At 41.6% G+C, this 20,096-nt stretch overlaps 1 protein-coding gene across 1 annotated transcript in view; it reads right to left on the minus strand.

Moving 5' to 3' along the window:
• Positions 1-6,422: 6,422 nt before the first annotated feature.
• LOC147883905 (protein CYTOSOLIC ABA RECEPTOR KINASE 5-like) overlaps positions 6,423-20,096 on the minus strand; it is a 48,009-nt gene continuing 34,335 nt past the window's right edge. The window contains exon 8 of the mRNA XM_087398667.1: positions 6,423-6,848. Within this exon, the coding sequence (XP_087254793.1) occupies positions 6,708-6,848 (141 nt within the window). The 3' untranslated portion in view covers positions 6,423-6,707. The remainder of the gene's footprint in view (positions 6,849-20,096) is intronic.

Genomic DNA, 20,096 nt, shown 5'->3' on the forward strand with positions numbered 1-20,096 from the left:
TGAGCAACAAGCTCTCAACATTGCCTAAGTTATGCTAAGAGGGCATGCTAGATTTGTGACTATACTGGTGGATGAATTTTGAATAATTTTGTGCGGCAATAATGTTGGCACCATGAGCAACAAATGCAAAATTTTGTAGATCCTTCTGGTGAGGATGTGCGCCTACGTAAGGGAAAGGTCCATCTAAAAGGAGTTTGGAACTGAATGGTCGGATCTTGAGAATGGCAGCCTCTAGTGATTATGTAGAAAGGGAGCAAAAGAGGAAGAAGGTGGAGGACGAAGAAGAAGGTGGCTAGAAGTGCCTCATGGAGGCTGGAATGGCTCTGATACCACATGTTGGAAATGCATGGTGACAAGGTAGAGGCAACAAGATGAACAATGAAGCTTGTTTATTCATTGAGAGAGTGTCATTATATAGACACTAGGGACATCCATAGATTACATCATATGTGAGCTCAATAGTGAGCATCTAGATCCATAATCATCTCCATGAATCTCACTCCTAGATTCACTCAATCATACCTACTAACTAACACATCATCAGCCATACCTAACTCAGACACACTTGCATGTGTTCACACACTCATGTGATCACACTCATAACCATAGACCTTGTAATCCTTGGTATTGACCCCAATACATCAATTTGTCCCAACAAAATGAACAAACACACACACACATAGATATTTTTTATTGGGTAATTCCACAATCATAATATTACAATTTTAATATTTTACAAAGAGATTCTCGAAAGAGTAGAATCTCTTGCACATCAAAAACACAAGAAAACAATCTCTAAGCAAGAGCTATGAAGATCACTCGAAAGAGTAGAATCTCTTGCACATCAAAAACACAAGAAAACAATCTCTAAGCAAGAGCTATGAAGATCACTCTCCTGATAGGAATCATAAACAGATTGCCTCAAGGAGGCTCTGAAAATTTGATATGGCTGAGTAAACTGTACGTGCAGATATGCGATGTTATGTTCAGTCCACACACACACGCGCGCACGTGCATGCACACACACACACACATAAAGAGAGAAACTCGTGCATGCACATGCACACACATGCGCATGCATGCTTGCGCGCACACACACACACGCACACACACACAAACACAAACACAAACACTCAGAAAAGATGTGACCACCAGGTCAAAATTTCTATAGGATTTTCAATTGTGTTGGGAAAGCTCTTGTTCATGAGCTTATCATGCAAGCATAGGTTAGGACGACACACAAAGATTTGGCCACAAGGTCTAAACCATCTTGGAGGGATAACCTCATGGAAAACATCTAGAAAAGTTTGGACAACACACACACACACACACACACACACACACACATTTTGATTGGACAACACACACACACACACATTTTTGTTTTTGTGAAAACCCCACACACACACACACACACACACACACATGTGCACGTGCGTGCACACACATAAATGCAAATGCTCACGCGCACACACACACACACACACAAATATTTGACCACCTAGTCAAAATATCTATAGGCTTTCTACTTGTGTAATCAAGATCTATATTATGAAAGTAACACTCAAGCATAGGTTTGGATGAACCACAAAGATTTGGCCATAAGATCAAAACTTTCTTAGGGTTTCCAAACTGTCCTCAAGGTATGGTCTCATGGACAAGATGTGGAAAGATTTGGACAACACACACACACACACACACACACACACACACACACACGAAGATTTGACCACCTAGTCAAAATTCTATAGGTTTTCTTATTGTGTGGACAAGCTCTTCTTAGAAAGCTCAAAACTTCTTGATGCTTTGTGAATGTATAATCACGTCGGAAGGATTTTGCCACAAATTATTCTTAGGCACACGGTCAAACCTTCTTTAGGCTTCCTGTAGGTGGAGACACTTTTGCTCTACATCATCACAGAACATTTTTGGGCTTTCTATCGGGTGAGGCACTCTCCTTGATGTTTTATTTAAAGATTTTTCTCCCCTCATAAGGATTCGATCACACGATCAAATAATCTCCAGGATGCCTACTTTCGCTTAGTCATCACTTCAAGGTTTTGATTGGACACCATCGTAACCTTGTGCAGATTTGGCCACAAGGTCAAAACGTCCCCTTATTCCGAGAGAGAGAGAGAGAGAGAGAGAGAGAGAGGGGGGGGGGGGGAGGGAGGGAGAAGGGAGGGAGGGAAGGAGAGAGAGAGAGAGAGCGAGCGAGAGAGAGAGAGAGAGAGAGAGAGAGAGAGAGAGAGAGAGAGAGAGAGAGAGAGAGATTTGGATATTTGGTCAAATGTTTTTGAGAAGATAACCTGTAAAAAAAATTTAGCTAGATGGTTGAATTTGTTATTTCAAAATTGTTTGACTAACTAATAGCTGTGCTTTTACTTTTTGGGTGTCATGGGTGAAGCAATCTGTTGTGAAGATATGGTCAATTGGATGGTTAACCACAATATTGTGACCATGGGGAAGGTACATTAAATAATTACATTTAACACATGCCATGGGAAAATTTTTGGTGTAGGATGTTTAGCGGTGTCGATGGAGAAATGTCTCAATAGGAGAGCACTTTTTCCATTTCCAATTGATGGTGCATGGAAATTTTGTGATGTTGTTATTAGTTTTGTCAAGTGGAATAGGGAAAATATAACGAAGGTACTACAAAACCATGATGGTATACAACGCAATGCTTTTGACCATTAAAATGCACAACTGACATATGCAATGGTGAGGGAGAAACAATACAATGTGATGAGATGCTTGAAGATTATGATTGCATTAGTGTACATGATAGTTAGAGAGAAAGGAGAGTGGTACTATGGTCAGTGTTGAAAAAACGTTGCCTTGGCACAAGTCATCCTTCTGGCTTACCCATATGAGATTATTGATCTTGAAATATTAGGAGACCTTGATGTGGGTGTAGCGGTGGATATAACATAGAATGCCAATGCATCATCAAATCTAAGTGATGAACTAGATTGTGTCCGTCTAGTGAGGTGACCTATCAAGAGACTCACATTTGAGGATGGAAGATGATTTCTAGAGGATAAACACATGGATGGTACCACATATGAAGTAGATAGAGTTGATGAAATAGGGGGTTCTAGTGGGGATTTCATTCCGAGCAAGAATTCAATCTACGTTGTTAAATAGGAAGCCCAGGGTTGTTCCACGTTAAGGTTATGTATGGATGATATTTTGCAAGTGGCTACAACTGATTGTGCTATGACAAAAAATATTGTTAGCTCACTAGTCGAGAAGCAATTAAAGAGATTCACTAATACGTTTGGCGCTTAAACTTGGAAGCACGCACAAACTATGAGTCAAGCATGTAAGTCTTGCAAAGACTAGTGAGTTCTCCAAGCGTAACATTTGTTCAAAGATCAAAGAACAATTGGGCCGGGGCAACAAAATGTATGCAAGAACATGATAAACTCTTGAGGAGATGCCAATTTCACATGCTACAACAACAAAGTTATAGAAAATGGTATTATGCATGGTGTTTGGCATCACCATTGAATCTAGATAAAAAATTATGCATCAGACATGACAAGATGGATCAACAAAAGCATTAGGGGAAATTTGGACTCAAAAAGGGCCTCGTGCATTCGGCCCTTAACAAAATGAGATAAGGGGTTGGCCAATAGGAAGACAAGAATGGTTGTTTTTGAACGTCTTGTCATTGTTGGGAGGACTAACAACCGGTCACTTTACCTTTGTTTACTTTTATAAAGATCTTCAAAAGGAACCATGGCCATTGGATCATCATAAGACATCAATGGTGGTTGATCTACCATAGCTCAAGTTGATCCTCACCCTTGAATGTGCATGTGGCAATGATCCAATGGCTCGACATGAAAGAAGAGTCCAAAGAAGTGAAGATTTAGCCCAAAGAAATCAAGAGAACTGTCATCATTTTAAAAATGCATGGACTGACATTATATATGGTATGTGGATTTAGCCCAAACAAGTGAAGATTTAGCACAAAGAAATCAAGAGGAGAATCGTCATCACTTTAAAAAGACAAGAACCATCATTTTAAAAATTCATGGAATAACATAATATATGGTATGTGGAATAACATTATATATGGTATGTGGATAGGCGTACATTTACCAGAATGACAAGTCTCAAAGAATGGTTTGGTCAAATGAAGCCATTGGAATAGACTCAAAGCATGATATATAGCCTTACTACTATCGTAAACATTTCAATAAAAAGTTTCAATACCTAAGGATATGCATAGATGAAAGAAATTGTACACAAATGATGTTATATATTCCAAGATTGAGGAAGAATTGCGATTAGTTTCTAAAATGAGTAAAAACTATTAAACGTGGCATACCAATGGCGAGCCAATGGCAACACATATTAATATGTTGCTAGCAAAAGATACCTCAAAAGCTAATCAATTTGTTAGGAAAGGAATTAAAGAATAAAGGGACTTAAGGATAGTCAAATTGAATACAAAATATCATGATTGCGAAGAATAAGAATAAGACATTGACAAGAAGGCTAAGAGAAGAACATCCATATTGAAGAAAAGTTTATATGATTAAACCAAGCACCAAGAAGGTATTATAGCAAACTACATGAGAACTTTGTTAATATCTGATGCACAATCATATACAAATCATGCCATGCATTACCAATTGCATGGAGATGGCATTTCACCATTGTAGTAATATTAAATGTTGATCTCATTGTGACAGAAAGCAATAAAATTTTGGTATTCAAACACACAAAAGATCTATTCAAAAGAGTTGACATGAATGAAAGTCTAATAGTTGAACCACAAAATACCTATTTAGAAAATTTGGCACTTAAGGCACATGCACTATTGTTTCAACATATAATTTTAGGTCTTATATGATGATTTGTTTGTGCAAGCATGATTTTTTTCAGTATTAGATATTTCAAATATGACAACCACTAAGGTGGGTATGAAAGGGCATAAAATATTCAATGTGCAAGAAGGCTTTATCATTTTCCTCATTTTTGGAGTAAGTATGCCAAGGCAAAGAACCACTTACAATTGTTTGCAAAGGACCTCAAAGTAAACATTATAATTGAAACCCTCTTATTTTGTTGAAGAGATAAGGGAGAAATAAAAAATCATGCACTATATCCAAAAGAGGTACCAACAAGGCGAATGTCTTGAAATCCATGAAGTTGGAAGTTAAGGAGAGAATCTATAGGCTATGAAGTTTATTAATAAGTTGAAATAATTAATTCCAAGAGGGTTTGATAATGCTGAAATTTGAATCTCTTGAGAGAGCTTACCAAACACTCTTAAAGTGGCATAACAACTTTATATGAAGCAAATGACAAGGGGAAAAAAAGCATGCACGAAAAAGGAAAATAGTTGGCAAAATCAAAAGGGGAAAAAGGCAGATAGTTGGCAAAATCAATCAACAAAGAGAACGAGGTGGTAGTGTGCATGAAAAGTGTGATAGATGGAAATGGTTTCAAAGAAATTAATGCGATGAAAAGGTTACCATGGAAGAGAAAGATACGCAATCACTGAGAGATTTGTCAAGGGAGAGGCAATGACTATCATATGCTAGAAAACACGTCTATTACCTTTAAATCAACTATCTATTCACATCTCCTACCATTTTCACCTCTCCTATTCACATCTCCTACCAATTAGTTTTGGTGAGTGGAGGCTTAATTAACCTATGTTTATCTATGGATTAATTTATTTACTCTTTAATTAAACTACGTTTCTCTATGGCTTAATTTATTTATGCATAGACTATGTGCAAGGGGGGCTTCCTCAAATGTTCAAGAAAACATTCAAACCCAAAACCTTCCTTTTCCAAAGCCTGTACCCTACCATCAAGCTACAAAGTAATATAATATGCCTATCTCCTATAAAGCCTCCCTCCCCTATGCCCTTGATAAATGGTCCCCCCCTTCCCAATCTCACGGGTCCTCCCTCTTTAATGCCCCTCCCTCATTTAAATCAACTCTCCCCTCCCAACATGTGAGATTGCCCCTCCTCCTTCCCCCTCTAAGTATTGCCCCACTCCCCTTCCTCCGTTATTTAATTCAAACCCTCCCCCCTTTATCCCAATCCCCCCTCCCCCCACAAACAAATTAATTAATTGACCCCAAATTCAATCTGGGGTTACCTATTAAGGCACAATACCTTGCCTTTTCCATTTAGAAAATGCATTACTTTGTAGCAACTTAAGTTTTTATATTTTGTTACTTTCTATGATAAGAACTGTCACATGCATGAGCTCAACCTTCCAAACCATGATCTCTCATTTCACATGTGAAAATAAATGCTTTGCAAAGCCAATTGTTCCTTCAAGAAAAGGTTCCTATGTCATTCAAAATACATGATAATAAGCTCATGAATGACCAACCTCTTGAAATTAGTGTTTATTACGAGAAGGCTTTCCTTATATTGTAACAAATTTGGAATTTACCATGTTCAAATTTCACTCGAATTTGATTTCAATTCTTAGTGGACTACATTATGTAGCTATCTAAGATCAGTATTTCTGTTTTAAAATGTGATCTTACCATACCATACAAGTATAAAGAGCTAAACTTACAAGTACAATCTGAATCTTAACAATGTGCTCCTGCCAACTCAGGTCTATTATGCCATTAAAACCTCTTAATACATGTCATGACAACTGGGTCACATTTCACATGATGGTACAGACCTTTAACAACATAAATCAGGGTCAATATCACATCTCGGGTTCAACAGTAGCAGTCAAAGTCATATTTGGCCTTGAGGTCAATAAAGATTGCAATGAGTTTACCACGATACTCATGTTTGGGCGAAAGTCTGGCTCATACTGCACACAAAGAGCTGCAACAGCCGCCATCTGCAATAGAAACATAAGAACTTGAAAACAGCTTGATTAATCTTCATTACTTATTCCCTTACATTGTCGTATTTTGCCCATGTCCTTCAAAATGTTGAATATTGAGATTTCAAGACTCGCCACTTGTCAAAATGATATAACTAACATACAACAGCTAAATTTCGAAGGAAGGAGTGCGCTGGATGCTGTGGATAAAGTAAGAATTTGGTGCAGCTCTTATTAAGGCATTTTGCCTAGAAACATGCTCCTGCTCCTCTCATGACTCTTAAACAGTATTTATTAATCTTGGTATTAATGGAAACTAAGCCATCAACAAGCACTGAGAAAAGGACATAGATACATGGAAGGGTTGTGAGTTGTGTTGCAAATCAATGCTCCACCCTCTAGACATCCACCTAGAGTAGATGCTCACCTAAATCAGGATAAGCCATGAGCGATAGCATAGATGGTGGATGGATGCCCTAGGCATCATGCTTCAGTTCTCTAGTTAGTCAGATAGAGAGGCTGATGTGTGAACAGCAGTACTAGCTGTTAAACAGCTGCAGATCAGGGCTGAACGATGATGTGGCATGTATGGCTGGGGATCTGCAGTAAATGGTGTGGCAATAAGTCACATGGCAAGCAACAAGTGACATAGCAATCAACCATGTGCCAAGGACGCATATGATGTGGCAGAAGTGTCACGTGTCATTCAGCTGCTGATGTGGCACCTGGCTGCTAACGTGGTAGTTGGCCATGATGTGGCAGGTTGGTTATCTAGTCGGCTATTATTTCCTCCTGTTAGTTTGCCTTTGTTCAGGAGGGGGGGCCCATGTGCATAAGGGTCTCACCTACCAGGGCTAGGCCCTTGGTGGCCTGTATAAGGAGATTACACCCTCCTCTCCACCACACATCTTAGGGCCCTCACTCCTCCATCTAGGAGAGTCAAAGGAAAGGATCAGGTCTTGTGCACATCAATTGGAGCTCAGAGTTCTCCACATCTTGTGTCTCAAAAGTGTGCAAGAAGGCTATTGACATTCCGTAGCACCTGTGTTTGGAATTGTGGTGGAGCTTTTATTTCAGCCCAAATTTGGGCAGAATCAATAAAGATCTACATTGTCCTCTCTCTCTCTCTCTCTCTCTCTCTCTCTCTCATATGTGTTTTAAGTTTGCTTCTTCTGGGTGTAGGGGTGGGGTTCACATTGATGCTACTCTTCTAGCATGGTATAAGGGCCTAGCGGAATCACCTGAGAGGGAGAACTCCACATAAGCTTTCCATGATCAAATGAGATCAATCCAGACATTGTCAACAGCCATGACTCTTGGATGACGAACAACACCAGTAAAAGGAAGATATCCACAGCAATCACTGCCTGCTGTCTAGGCAGTAGAAAAGAAGGGGGGGGGCGGCAGCCAACCTTCACATGAAATGTAGTTTCAGTTCTCTGTTTAGGATAGCAAGTTCTCAGTTCTACTCGTGAATATCACTAACTTAAGGTCAACAATCTTCTCAATTCATAGAGACTATGGAAGGTGATAGATGGTACTCTTATGAAACGCCAGGATATGGGGTCAGGTGCCACAGCTACACCTCTAGATCCATCGTGACTTACAAGGTGGAAAGAACAGGATGCAGATGAGTCCTAATCCACAACACAAAGGACAATGTAATCCTCCTAATTCATCTAGCAGAAAGATGTGTGGGTGGGAGGGAAGGGCGGAGGGCGGGGGGGGGCAGGGTGCGCAAGGGTCTCACCTGCCAGGGCTTAGGCCCTTGATGGCCTATATAAAGGATGATTACACCCCCCTCTCCACCACACATCTTAGGCCCTCACTCTTCCATCTAGGAGAGTCGAAGGCAAGGTTCAGGTCTTGTGCACATCAATTGGAGCTCAGACTTCTCCACATCTTGTGTCTCAAAAGTGTGCAAGAAGGCTACTGACATCCCGTAAGAGAGTGTGGTTACTTGTTTGGAATTGTGGTGGAGCTTTTATTTCAGCCAGAATTCGGGCAGATATAGATCTGCATCGTCCTCTCTCTCTCTCTCTCTCTCTCTCTCTCTCTCTCATATGTGTAGAGAGATATGTGTATGAATTTAAGTAAGCTTTTTCTGGTTGTGTAGGGGTGCACATTGATACTACTCTTTCTAATTTGGTATCAGGGCCAAGCAGAATTACTTGATAGGGAGAGGAGAAGTCGACATAAGATTTCCATGACCAAGTGAGATCATCATCCACAACCATGAATCTTGGATGCTGAACTACATCACTACAAATAAGATACCCAAGGCAATCACTGGCAGGAGAAAAGATTGTGGGGGATTTGGGGGGGGGGCAGCCAACCTTTGAGATTCGCAGAAAGGTAGCTTCAATTTTCTGTTTTTAGCAACTTCTCAGTTCTACTCATGGACGTAACTATCCACTGGGTTAATGTCAACAGTCTTCTCATTTCTTGAAGGCTATGGAACGTGATGGATAGTACTTTTAAGAAACCCTAGGAAATGGGGTCAGGTGCCACAGATACACCTGTAGATCCAGCATTGCCACCTACAAGTATTGGAAAGAACAAGATGCAGATGTTTTCTGAGTCCTAATCCACAACACAAAGGACAATATAATCCAACTAGTTCATCTAGGGAGAAGTGCTCATCAACCATGGAAGATATTGAAGGATCATTATAGGTCCAATTCTACAAGGATCTCAATCCCACAAGTTGTCTAAAACTCTAGAACCAACTCTATGTATTGAAGATGGAAGGGGGGGGGGAGGCCGAATAATTCCTTAATAAGATTAAAGTAATATGGATCATTTAGGCTCACTTGGACACAGAATCGAGTAAATCTTGTACTCAAAAAGCTATACTGATGGTACCAAGGATTCGTGATGATCACAGGTCAAAGAAGCACTTTTGAGGATCTCAAGGCCATGGTCTTGAAAATGGAGCAGTAAGAATGGGTATCTTTACAAGTTACCACCCTAGTTGTCCCTCTCACTTAAAGCCAATTGGTATAAAGTATTGTAGAGATTTGAGAAGCCCAATCATTCTTTAAAGGGAAAGAGAAGAGAAAATGAAGCCTGATTTTTAAGACTCCAGAAATGGATTCATAATAAATCCAGAGTAGATTTTATCTAACCATGTATACATGTTTTTTTTTCCAAGAGGCACCAAGAAGGTACTTTACAATGGTCCTTGTAGTGGTGTGGGACATACAGATATTATCTATGGATACCTCAGAATTCTCATACAGTGAGATTCTTACTTACACCAATGAGACATGGACTAAATAGTTAGTATATGGAAGTATACTTTTCTACGAGATGAAAGTACTACGTTCTTTTTTCCCCCCAAAGAAAAGAACCTTCTATTAGAAAACTTGAGAAGATGATACAGATCAACAATCCATGGGATGCTTGACCAATCCAAAGGGGCAGCTGGCTGCTATACAACCTACTTCTCAGGCCCACACTGCCTAAAGAGTTCCAAGAATTGGTGCCAACATCCAAAGTGAGGGGCTATAAAATCAGTGGATTGTCGATCCATGAGAGTGTCAAAACTGTCTACAAGGACAACCTTGCAAAAAATCTCCTAACTTTTGGCAACCTTCCTAGCAATAGATAAAAAGTATCAAACAACCTCCAGAAAACAGAGGCAGTTTGAGAAACTTTGACGAGCAAGCCTACAAATACGAAAATCTGAAAACCAGATCCCTTTGTGCCTTGCTTCCAAGTGGCTCGCAAGGTGTAAATGATATCATGCCATATGTTAATGAGGGTGGTTGCAGGCTAAATATACTGCCCCCCCATCACCAAAACTGCAATGCACTGCCTACATATTAAGAGAACTCCAGTCTGCACACACATTTACTTATATATTTATATGTTTGTATATTGATATATTTGTATCTACATAGATAGATATATTTCCAGTCTCCACCCGAAGGAGTACAAGACCGTATGCAGCAAATAAAGAAATCTTTTCATGGCTCTTGCCTAGGCATAAGTCCCCTTACCACAATTTTACAACGCAAGGCCCTGCACTGTAAATCTGGATCTACGATATTGAGACCTCCTTTCCACAAGGGAAGCATCAAGGTATCCCAAGCCACCTTGGCTAAAGCATCTACTATACCATCCAATCCACTTCAAAGAAAATTTCATTTAGGCCTCTTAAGCTGAGTAATGCAATCCCTAGAGTGGCACCAACAAGAGCAAACAAACCATGTTATGGCCGGCAGAACTTGGTTAACAACCACCACTCTAGAAGTAATGTTAAGTTTGGATGAACTCCAACAAAGGAGCTTCATCCTAATACTCTCCAAAATACGAGCAAATTGCTATGATGGAGAGATATCCATACCCTAGCATCCCAAGTATCTAATAGTGACACATCTCTAAATCCAAGTGAAATCAGTATCAGCTTCCCAATTCGGAAAATCCTTGTGCACTAATCCCAAAGCCATTGGAATTACTCCAATTAATGTGTGTACTTGCTACAACATAAAATAGCTCTATGCTTTTGGCCAGGGGTGCCAAGTGTGGGACTTTGTATCCCTTACATGTATGAGGAGTATTTGATCATGTTGTTGCAATAATCGAGCAGCCAAGCACTTCTTTGTGGCATTGCAGGTTGGGGCACATGAGCCAGAATGGAATGAAACTCTTATGCTATTTGGGTTATGTACCACATTTGAGTTTCTTTGATTTTGAATTTTGTGAGCACTGTCTCTATGGAAAGCAGACTAAATCAGCCCATAAAAGAAGGGGAAAGAAAGAGTTTGAAAAGCTTGATTTGGTGCATTCAAATGTATGTGGTCCCATGTGGGCTATTGTCTCTGGGATTCAGAAGCAAAGAAGATCATACGCAGCCATGATGTAGTCTTCAATGAGAAGAAGATGCATAAGACACCCATGAGGGATGTGGAAATGAGGAGAATCACTTTCTAGGATGTGAATCCACTTGCATATGTTGATAGACAGCAAGCTGTCCATGCACCAAATGTGCAAGAAATGGTACCACCAAGTACTCCCATAGGTATACAATCAAGGGTACATGATGGATCATCTATTGGTGGAAATGATGAGCCAAATGTGGCTGATATGCAGGTGGGACAGCAAGCTGAAATGCCCTTGAGAAGATCATCTAAAGTGTCTAGACCACCTAATAGGTTTGTTCCAAGGGTAGACTATGTTATGCTTACTGATTGCGGGGAGCCTTCTTGCTACAAAGAGGCTATGATGCGAGAGGATCCAAGGATGCCCTAAAAGAAGTGAGAGTCTAAGAAGTGGCATCCAAGAAAACTGTAGAGCCCTTGGCCAACTTCCTATCTAAGAGCTCTTCCTCTTGTCTCAGAGGAAGTCTCAGCGAGCCCCAATATATGAGCTTGAGAGATCTAATAGAGATACTCATAGCTTCAGCCACAAACCCAAAAAAAAAGGGTCTAAAGGCTCTTCCTGACAGAATAATCTAGAAACCTAAAATCTATCTCCCCTTACTCCTTTGATAATCACCTAGCTGTGGGTTGATCTATATAAAGAGGAAACCCCTCTACTCCATGCATTTGAAAATCCAAAATGAAGAAGGGTGAAACCTCTTTCTTTACAAATTCCATGTCATCCATTTCTCACAGCTCTCTATCTCTCAGATAATCTCTCTCTCTCTCTCTCTCTCTCTCTCTCCCTCTCTCTCTCTCTCTCTCTCTCTCTCTCTCTCCACATAATAGGACCCAGGACAATTGTCAAGTTGGACCCCCCCGAAGGTCTTTATTTCTTGAGAGAATTCTGAGTACAAGAGTTCAGCGCTTAGCTGTGTTACAGAAAATTCAAACGTGAATAATATTTACAAGAGCTCTCAGCTCATTTCTTTCGGCAACATGCCAAGTGTCAAAATGACTAACTAAGGTTTAGTTACATGCCACAAAGGAAAAAATTCTAGGGTCTTCATAGCCCTCGGTCACATGGACATCTCCAAGCTACCCACTGGGCCTCCATAGCGCTTTGGTAATCCACCCCTCTTAAAGCCTGCAACCATTAATTAAAGCGCAGGTAGTAAAACCCAACTGACCGGTGAAAGACAGCTATGGCTTCACGTCAACTACAGAATTTTATTCTGCAAAGCTCTCCCTCACTCCCTCTCTCTGAACATACACTAGGGCCCAGGACAAATTGTCGGGCTGGACCCCCCCGAAGGTCTTTATTCATTGCAGAAAATCTGTTACAGAAGTTCAGCTTAGAGCTGTCTCGTAAGTCTCTCCTTTTAAAACGTGAAAAATCCTTACTTTTACAAGAGCTTCAAGCTCCATTCAAATTGGCAACATGCCACTTGTCTAAAATCTAGACTAAATCCTATTACAAGCCACTAAGGGCCATTCTGGAGTCTTCAAAGCTCTCAGTCACACGAACCGCCTCCTAAATGCTTGTCAGGCTCCCATTTCGCTTAGGAAAAATAATCCTTGCTAGTACCTGCAACAATTAATTAAAGCGCACCACCATGGTACCCATTAATTGTTAGCGCTTTGCATGCAAATAACACACTGTGGACTAATCCTAGTCACGGTGGGCGTCCCCACTGAACACATGTGCACATCTAAACAAATATATATATATAAATAAATATATATATTTTCTTTGGTTGACCGGAGTCAACACTCTTGATTATAATTAAAGAGATTTGACCAAAGGTCAAGGCGCCTTAATTATAACCAGGTCTCTCCAACCGAAGTTGACACATCTTGGTTAACTGGGGTTAACCCTCTTGGCGCATGCCAAGTCTTGTTGACCGAAGTCAACACTCTCTGACCGCAGTCAGATTTACTTGACTGAAGTCAAGTATCTTTGACCATAGTCAATACTTCGACCATTAAAATAACTCTTTGACCGTAATTAACACATATAAAACTCTTTAATTATGATCAAATAAATGGTCAACTGTACTTTAACTTAGGATATTTACATTGTTGTGACATCCCCTCGGCTTCTATTCAGTTGACCTCAACTGAAAAGCTTCCTTGTAAACACCCAAAAGCTGTGGATGATCGGATAACATGTCTTCGTCCATCCACTTGGCATCTAATGCCGTATAATTTTTGAATTTTACAAGATACCTGTAAAATTCCTTACCCTGAGGGCCTTTACGTACAGTATGGTACACAATTTGCTCTGGCTGAAGGACTTCCTCCAGCTCATCCACTTCTGGTGGATCCTCTGATACTGGTTCTGTAGGCTCTGGTCCCTGGAATTTCTTTAGAAGACTCACATGGAATGCATTGTGAATCCTCCAATGCTCTGGCAATGCTAATCTGTATGCAACCTCATTTATTCTTTCTGTAACCCTAAAAGGGCCATAATATCTGGGAGATAACTTTGCATACACTTTCTGTTTGCCTTTAAACTTGCGGAGCCTAGCTTTTTCAAACCTCAAAAGTACCCAGTCCCCTTCCTTGAGATCTAGCTGTCTCCTATGTGTTGCTGTCCGGACTTGGCTGTAAGCTGTCTGGAGGTCTCTCACAAACTGATCAGCTGCAAATATTTCATCTTTGGTCCTCAATATAGGTGGCAAAATGACTTTCCCATATATGATTTCAAAAGGGGCTTTCCCTGTAGAGCTATGTACTGTATTATTGTAAGCAAACTCTACTAACGGTAGGTACTTTTCCCAGTCTGAACTTTGGTCACCCACGTAGCATTTCAGCATATCCAAAATGGTAGAATTTGCTACTTCACTTTGACCATCTGTCTGGGGATGGAAAGAAGAAGAAAAATTCAGATTCGTCCCCATGTTATCAAATAAAGCTCTCCAGAATAGACTGGTCATTCTGGGATCTCGATCACTAACAATGGACTTAGGCATACCATGATGTTTAAAGATTTGTGCCATGAACAGCTTAGCCATATGATCTGCCTTTATGGTTTTGCCAACCGGAAGGAAATGAGCTTGCTTGCTGAATCTGTCTATGATAGTCCAGATCCCATCATTCCCTGACTTTGATCTCAGCAAATCAAAAATAAAGTCCATTGTAATACTTTCACATGGTGCCTAAGGCACGGGAAGAGGCATAAGTAGGCCAGGTGCCTTCCTTCTATCATACTTTATTTTCTGACACGTAAGGCATTCAGTAACAAACTGATGTATATCTTTCCGCATTCCTGGCCAAAAGAAATACCTCTCTAGGGCTAGAGTTGTTGCTGTAATTCCTCTATGTCCAGCATAGGGAGGTGCATGGCATTCCCCCAAAATCTTTTTCCTCATCTCCTGGGTGATGCATAGGCAATCATCTTTCATTAAATACCCATCTTTCAGGGAATAGCGACTGGTGGATTGCCCCCTCTTGCATTTGCTGTAAAATTTCACCAAAATCAGAATCATGAGCATATTGTTCCCTCATGCCTTCCAGGTCCTGATGATAAGCAATAGTTACATTATTGACCTGGGGTCTTCGGGACAAGGCATCTGCCACTCTGTTCCGAATTCCTGGGGTATGGACAATCTGAAAATGATACATTGACAGCATGTTTGCCCATTTCATATGCTTCTCTGAAAGCTTGGTCCGAGTCAAAAAGTATTTCAGACTTTGGTGATCTGTTTTGACAGTAAAATCTGCACCCAAAAGATAGTGTTTCCATGTATGGATGGCATGAATTACAGCCAATAACTCTTTCTCATAGATTCCTAAATATCTTTCCGCATCGCGAAGTCGCCTGCTTTCATAGGCTACTACATGACCATTCTGATGCAATGCAGCTCCAACACATTCTCCACAAGCATCGCAATCCACATCAAAAGACTGATACAGATCCAGAGCTACCAGAATAGGCTCTGTAGTCAACTTTTCCTTGAGTGTATTGAATGCTTTCTTCTGTGATAATCCCCATGTGAAGGCTGCATTTTTCTTAGTGAGGTCATGTAATGGAGCTGCGATATCAGCAAAATGTTTGATAAACCTTCTGTAGTAAGAACACAAGCCTAAAAAGCTTCGAACTTCATGCACAGTTTTCAGCTCTGGCCATTCCTGAATGGCACGGATCTTCGCTGGATCCATTTGTATCCCATTCTTGGATATTATATGCCCCAGATAGTGGATTTCTTCCAAGAAGAATTCACTTTTCTTGCTGTTGGCATAGAGCTGATGATTTCTCAGCTCTTGAAACACTATAGCAAGATGTTCTCTGTGGTCTTCCTCTGTCTTAGAAAAAACTAAGATATCATCAAAGAAAGTACCCGTAAAATGCCTGTACTTCCGGAAGATGCGATCCATCATTCTATTGAATGTGGCTGGAGCATTTGTCAACCCAAAAGGCATCACTAAGTATTCATACAACCCGAATGTTGTGCGGAATGCTGTCTTATGCACATCCTGAGGCTGTATCCTCACTTGGTGGTAGCCACTCTTTAAGTCTATCCTGCTGAAAACTGAAGCTCCATTTAACTGATCCAGGACATCATCAATGCGCGGAATAAGGAATCTATTCTTGATGGTCATTTTGTTCAGTGCGCGATAATCGACGCACATACGGAATGAACCATCTTTCTTCTGTACTAACAGTACAGGGGAACAAAAAGGAGACGAGCTGGGCTGAATCAACCCTTTGGACAGCAAGTCCTGTACCTGAGCCATAATCTCCTCTCTCTGTGTCGCACTGACTCTATAAGGGGGTCTGTTTGGTGGCTCACTACCAGGCATTAACTCTATCTGATGATCTTCTGGTCTCTCTGGGGGTAACTCCCCTGGCAAAACATCAGAAAAGCAATCTTTAAAGTTTACAAGAAACTGAAACTTATCTTTGTCTGCATCATTCATTTCAGCATGCATATCATTCTCTTTTTCTTTTACAAAAACCATGTACGCAGAAATGGCAGACTTTATTGCTTTACCGCATGAAACATCAGATACAATGGGAATAGTATCCCCTTTATTCCTGGCAATTAAACGCTGATTTTTCCCCCTATGCACAAACTCCAGCATTCTTTCAGGAAGAGTCAACTTCACTGCCTTGCGGTGAAACCAAGGCATCCCCAAAACTACATCATAATGTTTCAGTGGAGAAATGAAGAAGTCTTCCTGATCCACATAACTCTGAACATGAAGACGGAGCTTCCCTATCAGGGGAGTAACTGGAACAGGATTCCCACAAAACATTTGATCGGCATCCAAAGCCCTTCCTAACTCTTCCGTCTTTATTCCCAGCCTCAGGGCTAGATCCTCTGATATGAAATTATCAGTAGCCCCTGGATCAAATAAAATTAGCGCTTGCTGGTCTCTAACTTTGCCCCATGATAGCAGTAATTCTCGTTCTTCTGGGTTCAAAGCATGACCCAGTATATCAGGAATTCCCCCCGCCATTGGCTTTTGCGGTCCTCGTGGCTTCTCTGCCTCTTTTCCCTTCGATGTTGAAGGCTTTTCTGGGCACTGGGCAGCCACATGCCCCTCTTTACCACACCTGAAGCATTTCCCATCTCTACGGAATTCCGCTATCTGTTCAGGGGTGAATAGAGATTTGCCCTTATAAGTCTTTGAAAACTGAGTACCCCTCGGCTTCTGAGGCTGAAACCCTTTCTTTTCAGCCTTGGGGGACTCTTTCTTTTCTGATTTTGAAAAATCAGTTTTCTTTTTATCAGCACGTCCTGCATGCAAGGATGGCACTGTAGATGGATCTTGTAGCAGCACAAGACTCGCTACTGAAGCTGAATGCATAAGATCTTGAATATTCTTTGCCCCCAAAGCATTCACTACTGCCTGAATTCTTGGAGTGAGACCTGCTCTGTACTTCCTCATCTGGATGCCTTTGGAGATCTTTTTGAACGGTGCAACCTGCAAATAAGCATCCCAGAACTTTTGGTTGTACCCATCCACTGTATCTCCTGCATCCATGTGCAAGCTGTCCCAATCTTGAAGAACATGGTCTCTAAACTGTTTAGGCATGAACTGCTGGTAGAAGGCTTTCTTGAAGCCCTTCCACTTCCTTGGGGCTGACCCATCTATGGTCAGTGCACTCCACCATGCACTAGCCGTTGCTGTTAAGTGTAGACTGACCATTCTTAACTTGGAGGATTCTGAAAATTTCTCTGTACCGAATGCAGCATCAAACTGTCTGATAAACTGCAATGCTTTGTCTGTATGACCATACTGTCCATTGTAGGTCATAAACTTGACAGATTTTCCTCCCTCTTTAAATTCCCTGGTCGCTTTGGAAGACTCTCTCTTCCCAGACTTCTTGTGTTTCCTTCTTTTCCTGGATGGTTTATCTGATAAGGAAGAAGAAGACACAGAAGTCGAACTCGAGGTAGACGACGGTGATGGACTAGGAGATCGGTGATGATGCCTCGATCTCTTTTTACTATGGGACCGTCTCCTATGAGATCTCTCTTTCTCAGGCTGTACACGAGAGTGTGCCTCTGGCATTGGCACGTCATATACTGGATTAGGCATAGCTTCTGCTGGAAACAAATACTGAGCCCTGGGATCCCTTTTGAGATTTTCCAGCTCTTGTATACGACTGCGTACCATCTGTTCAAATTCTTGTTGAGTTTGCGGCACATTTCTCTGTCCTGGATGTACATCCCTATCGTGTGAATCCCACTGGATGGGTGATTGATCCATATTCTGAGATCTGCAGATTTCTCAGACAGTGCGGGTAACTGATGCACTCTACTTTTGCTTTTTCAACAGAAAAAGTACCTCAACAAGAGGTGTTTTGCATTTACAATCTATGCCAGTATTGGCTGTCAGTTCAAGGCATATACCCACACAATTGCCAAAGCATCAACAATTTATATTGCCCTTTTCTGGCTGCTGCAGATGGCTTCAAAAGGCATTTGTTTCCCCTTCTCTGTGCACAAAGGCATGCATCTCTTTTATTTCTGCAAAACTCTGATTTTCTCTGTTTTCTGCTGATTTTCTGATAGTAAAATGATTACCAGATAGGTGGGCATTGATGGCAAAAACTGTCTCTGCAACTCTCCTTTTTTTTTTTTTTTTTTTTTTTGGGGGGGGGTACTGCTGGTTACATTAACCAGATCAGTCCTATTCTGGTCTGGTTAGATGTCTGTAACTTGGCCACTAACTGAACCAAACTGGTTAACTGCACCAGTCTGGTCTAGTTAGGCTGTCCTCTGACCAGATCTCTAACCAGGGTCAGCTAACTGCAGTTAACTTGAACAAGGTCACACTAACCACAGGTCTGCCAGCCTGGCTGCCACGTGTCAGTGTGCCACGTCAGCTCTGGGCTGGCTGCCACATGTACTGCCACATCAGCACCTCACGTGTGTGCACCACGTCATCTGCTGACCTGCCACATCATCTGCCACCTAGCTAGGCGCCACGTCAGCAATTGCGCGGTCTGCCACGTGTACTGCCACGTCAACTGCTGAGCTGTCTGCCACGTGTCAGTGCCACGTCATCAACCCATCGCTCCATCCGCCACGTCAGCGCCTGCACGTGCGGACGCCACTTGGCTGCCACGTCACCTGTCGGTTAGGCCTGCCACTTCAGCCTAAGGTTCAAACCTTGGCTGGCTGACTGGCGTCGTGCGTCGCGCCTGCGTCGTGGTAACGTCTGCAGTACCTTCTCCATGCCTTCGCCAGCACCTCGCTTCAAACATTACGCCTACTCGTTTCCAGCCCGCACCATAGCATAGCCTCTTCGAGCGCTATCGCCTTCACGCAGTATGCAATTTTGACACAGGAAGTCAAATATCGCCTCGCACGTTCACGCGATACCCAGGCAAACTACGCCGCCATTGCATTCTGCAAGGCAACGCAAATACCCACCATTTTACTCACTGTTTCACTTCGCAAAAATACCCGGAAGATCATGACGCCGTTCTTTTTTTTTTTTTGCATATCTAACCGTCGATGATGACCTTCCCTTGAGGCTTACTTTCCGTCAGATGTTCTAGGCCAAAGCCTGCACTCTTCAGTCTTGGATCGTCACTTTCTAGGAAGAAAATAAAATCTTACGCTCTGATACCAATAAAACCCAACTGACCGGTGAAAGACAGCTATGGCTTCACGTCAACTACAGAATTTTATTCTGCAAAGCTCTCCCTCACTCCCTCTCTCTGAACATACACTAGGGCCCAGGACAAATTGTCGGGCTGGACCCCCCCGAAGGTCTTTATTCATTGCAGAAAATCTGTTACAGAAGTTCAGCTTAGAGCTGTCTCGTAAGTCTCTCCTTTTAAAACGTGAAAAATCCTTACTTTTACAAGAGCTTCAAGCTCCATTCAAATTGGCAACATGCCACTTGTCTAAAATCTAGACTAAATCCTATTACA

Source organism: Dipteris shenzhenensis, chromosome 27 (genome assembly GCF_047967505.1).
Source record: "Dipteris shenzhenensis isolate YYH24624 ecotype China chromosome 27, Dip_SZ_1.0, whole genome shotgun sequence".
NCBI lineage: Eukaryota > Viridiplantae > Streptophyta > Polypodiopsida > Gleicheniales > Dipteridaceae > Dipteris > Dipteris shenzhenensis.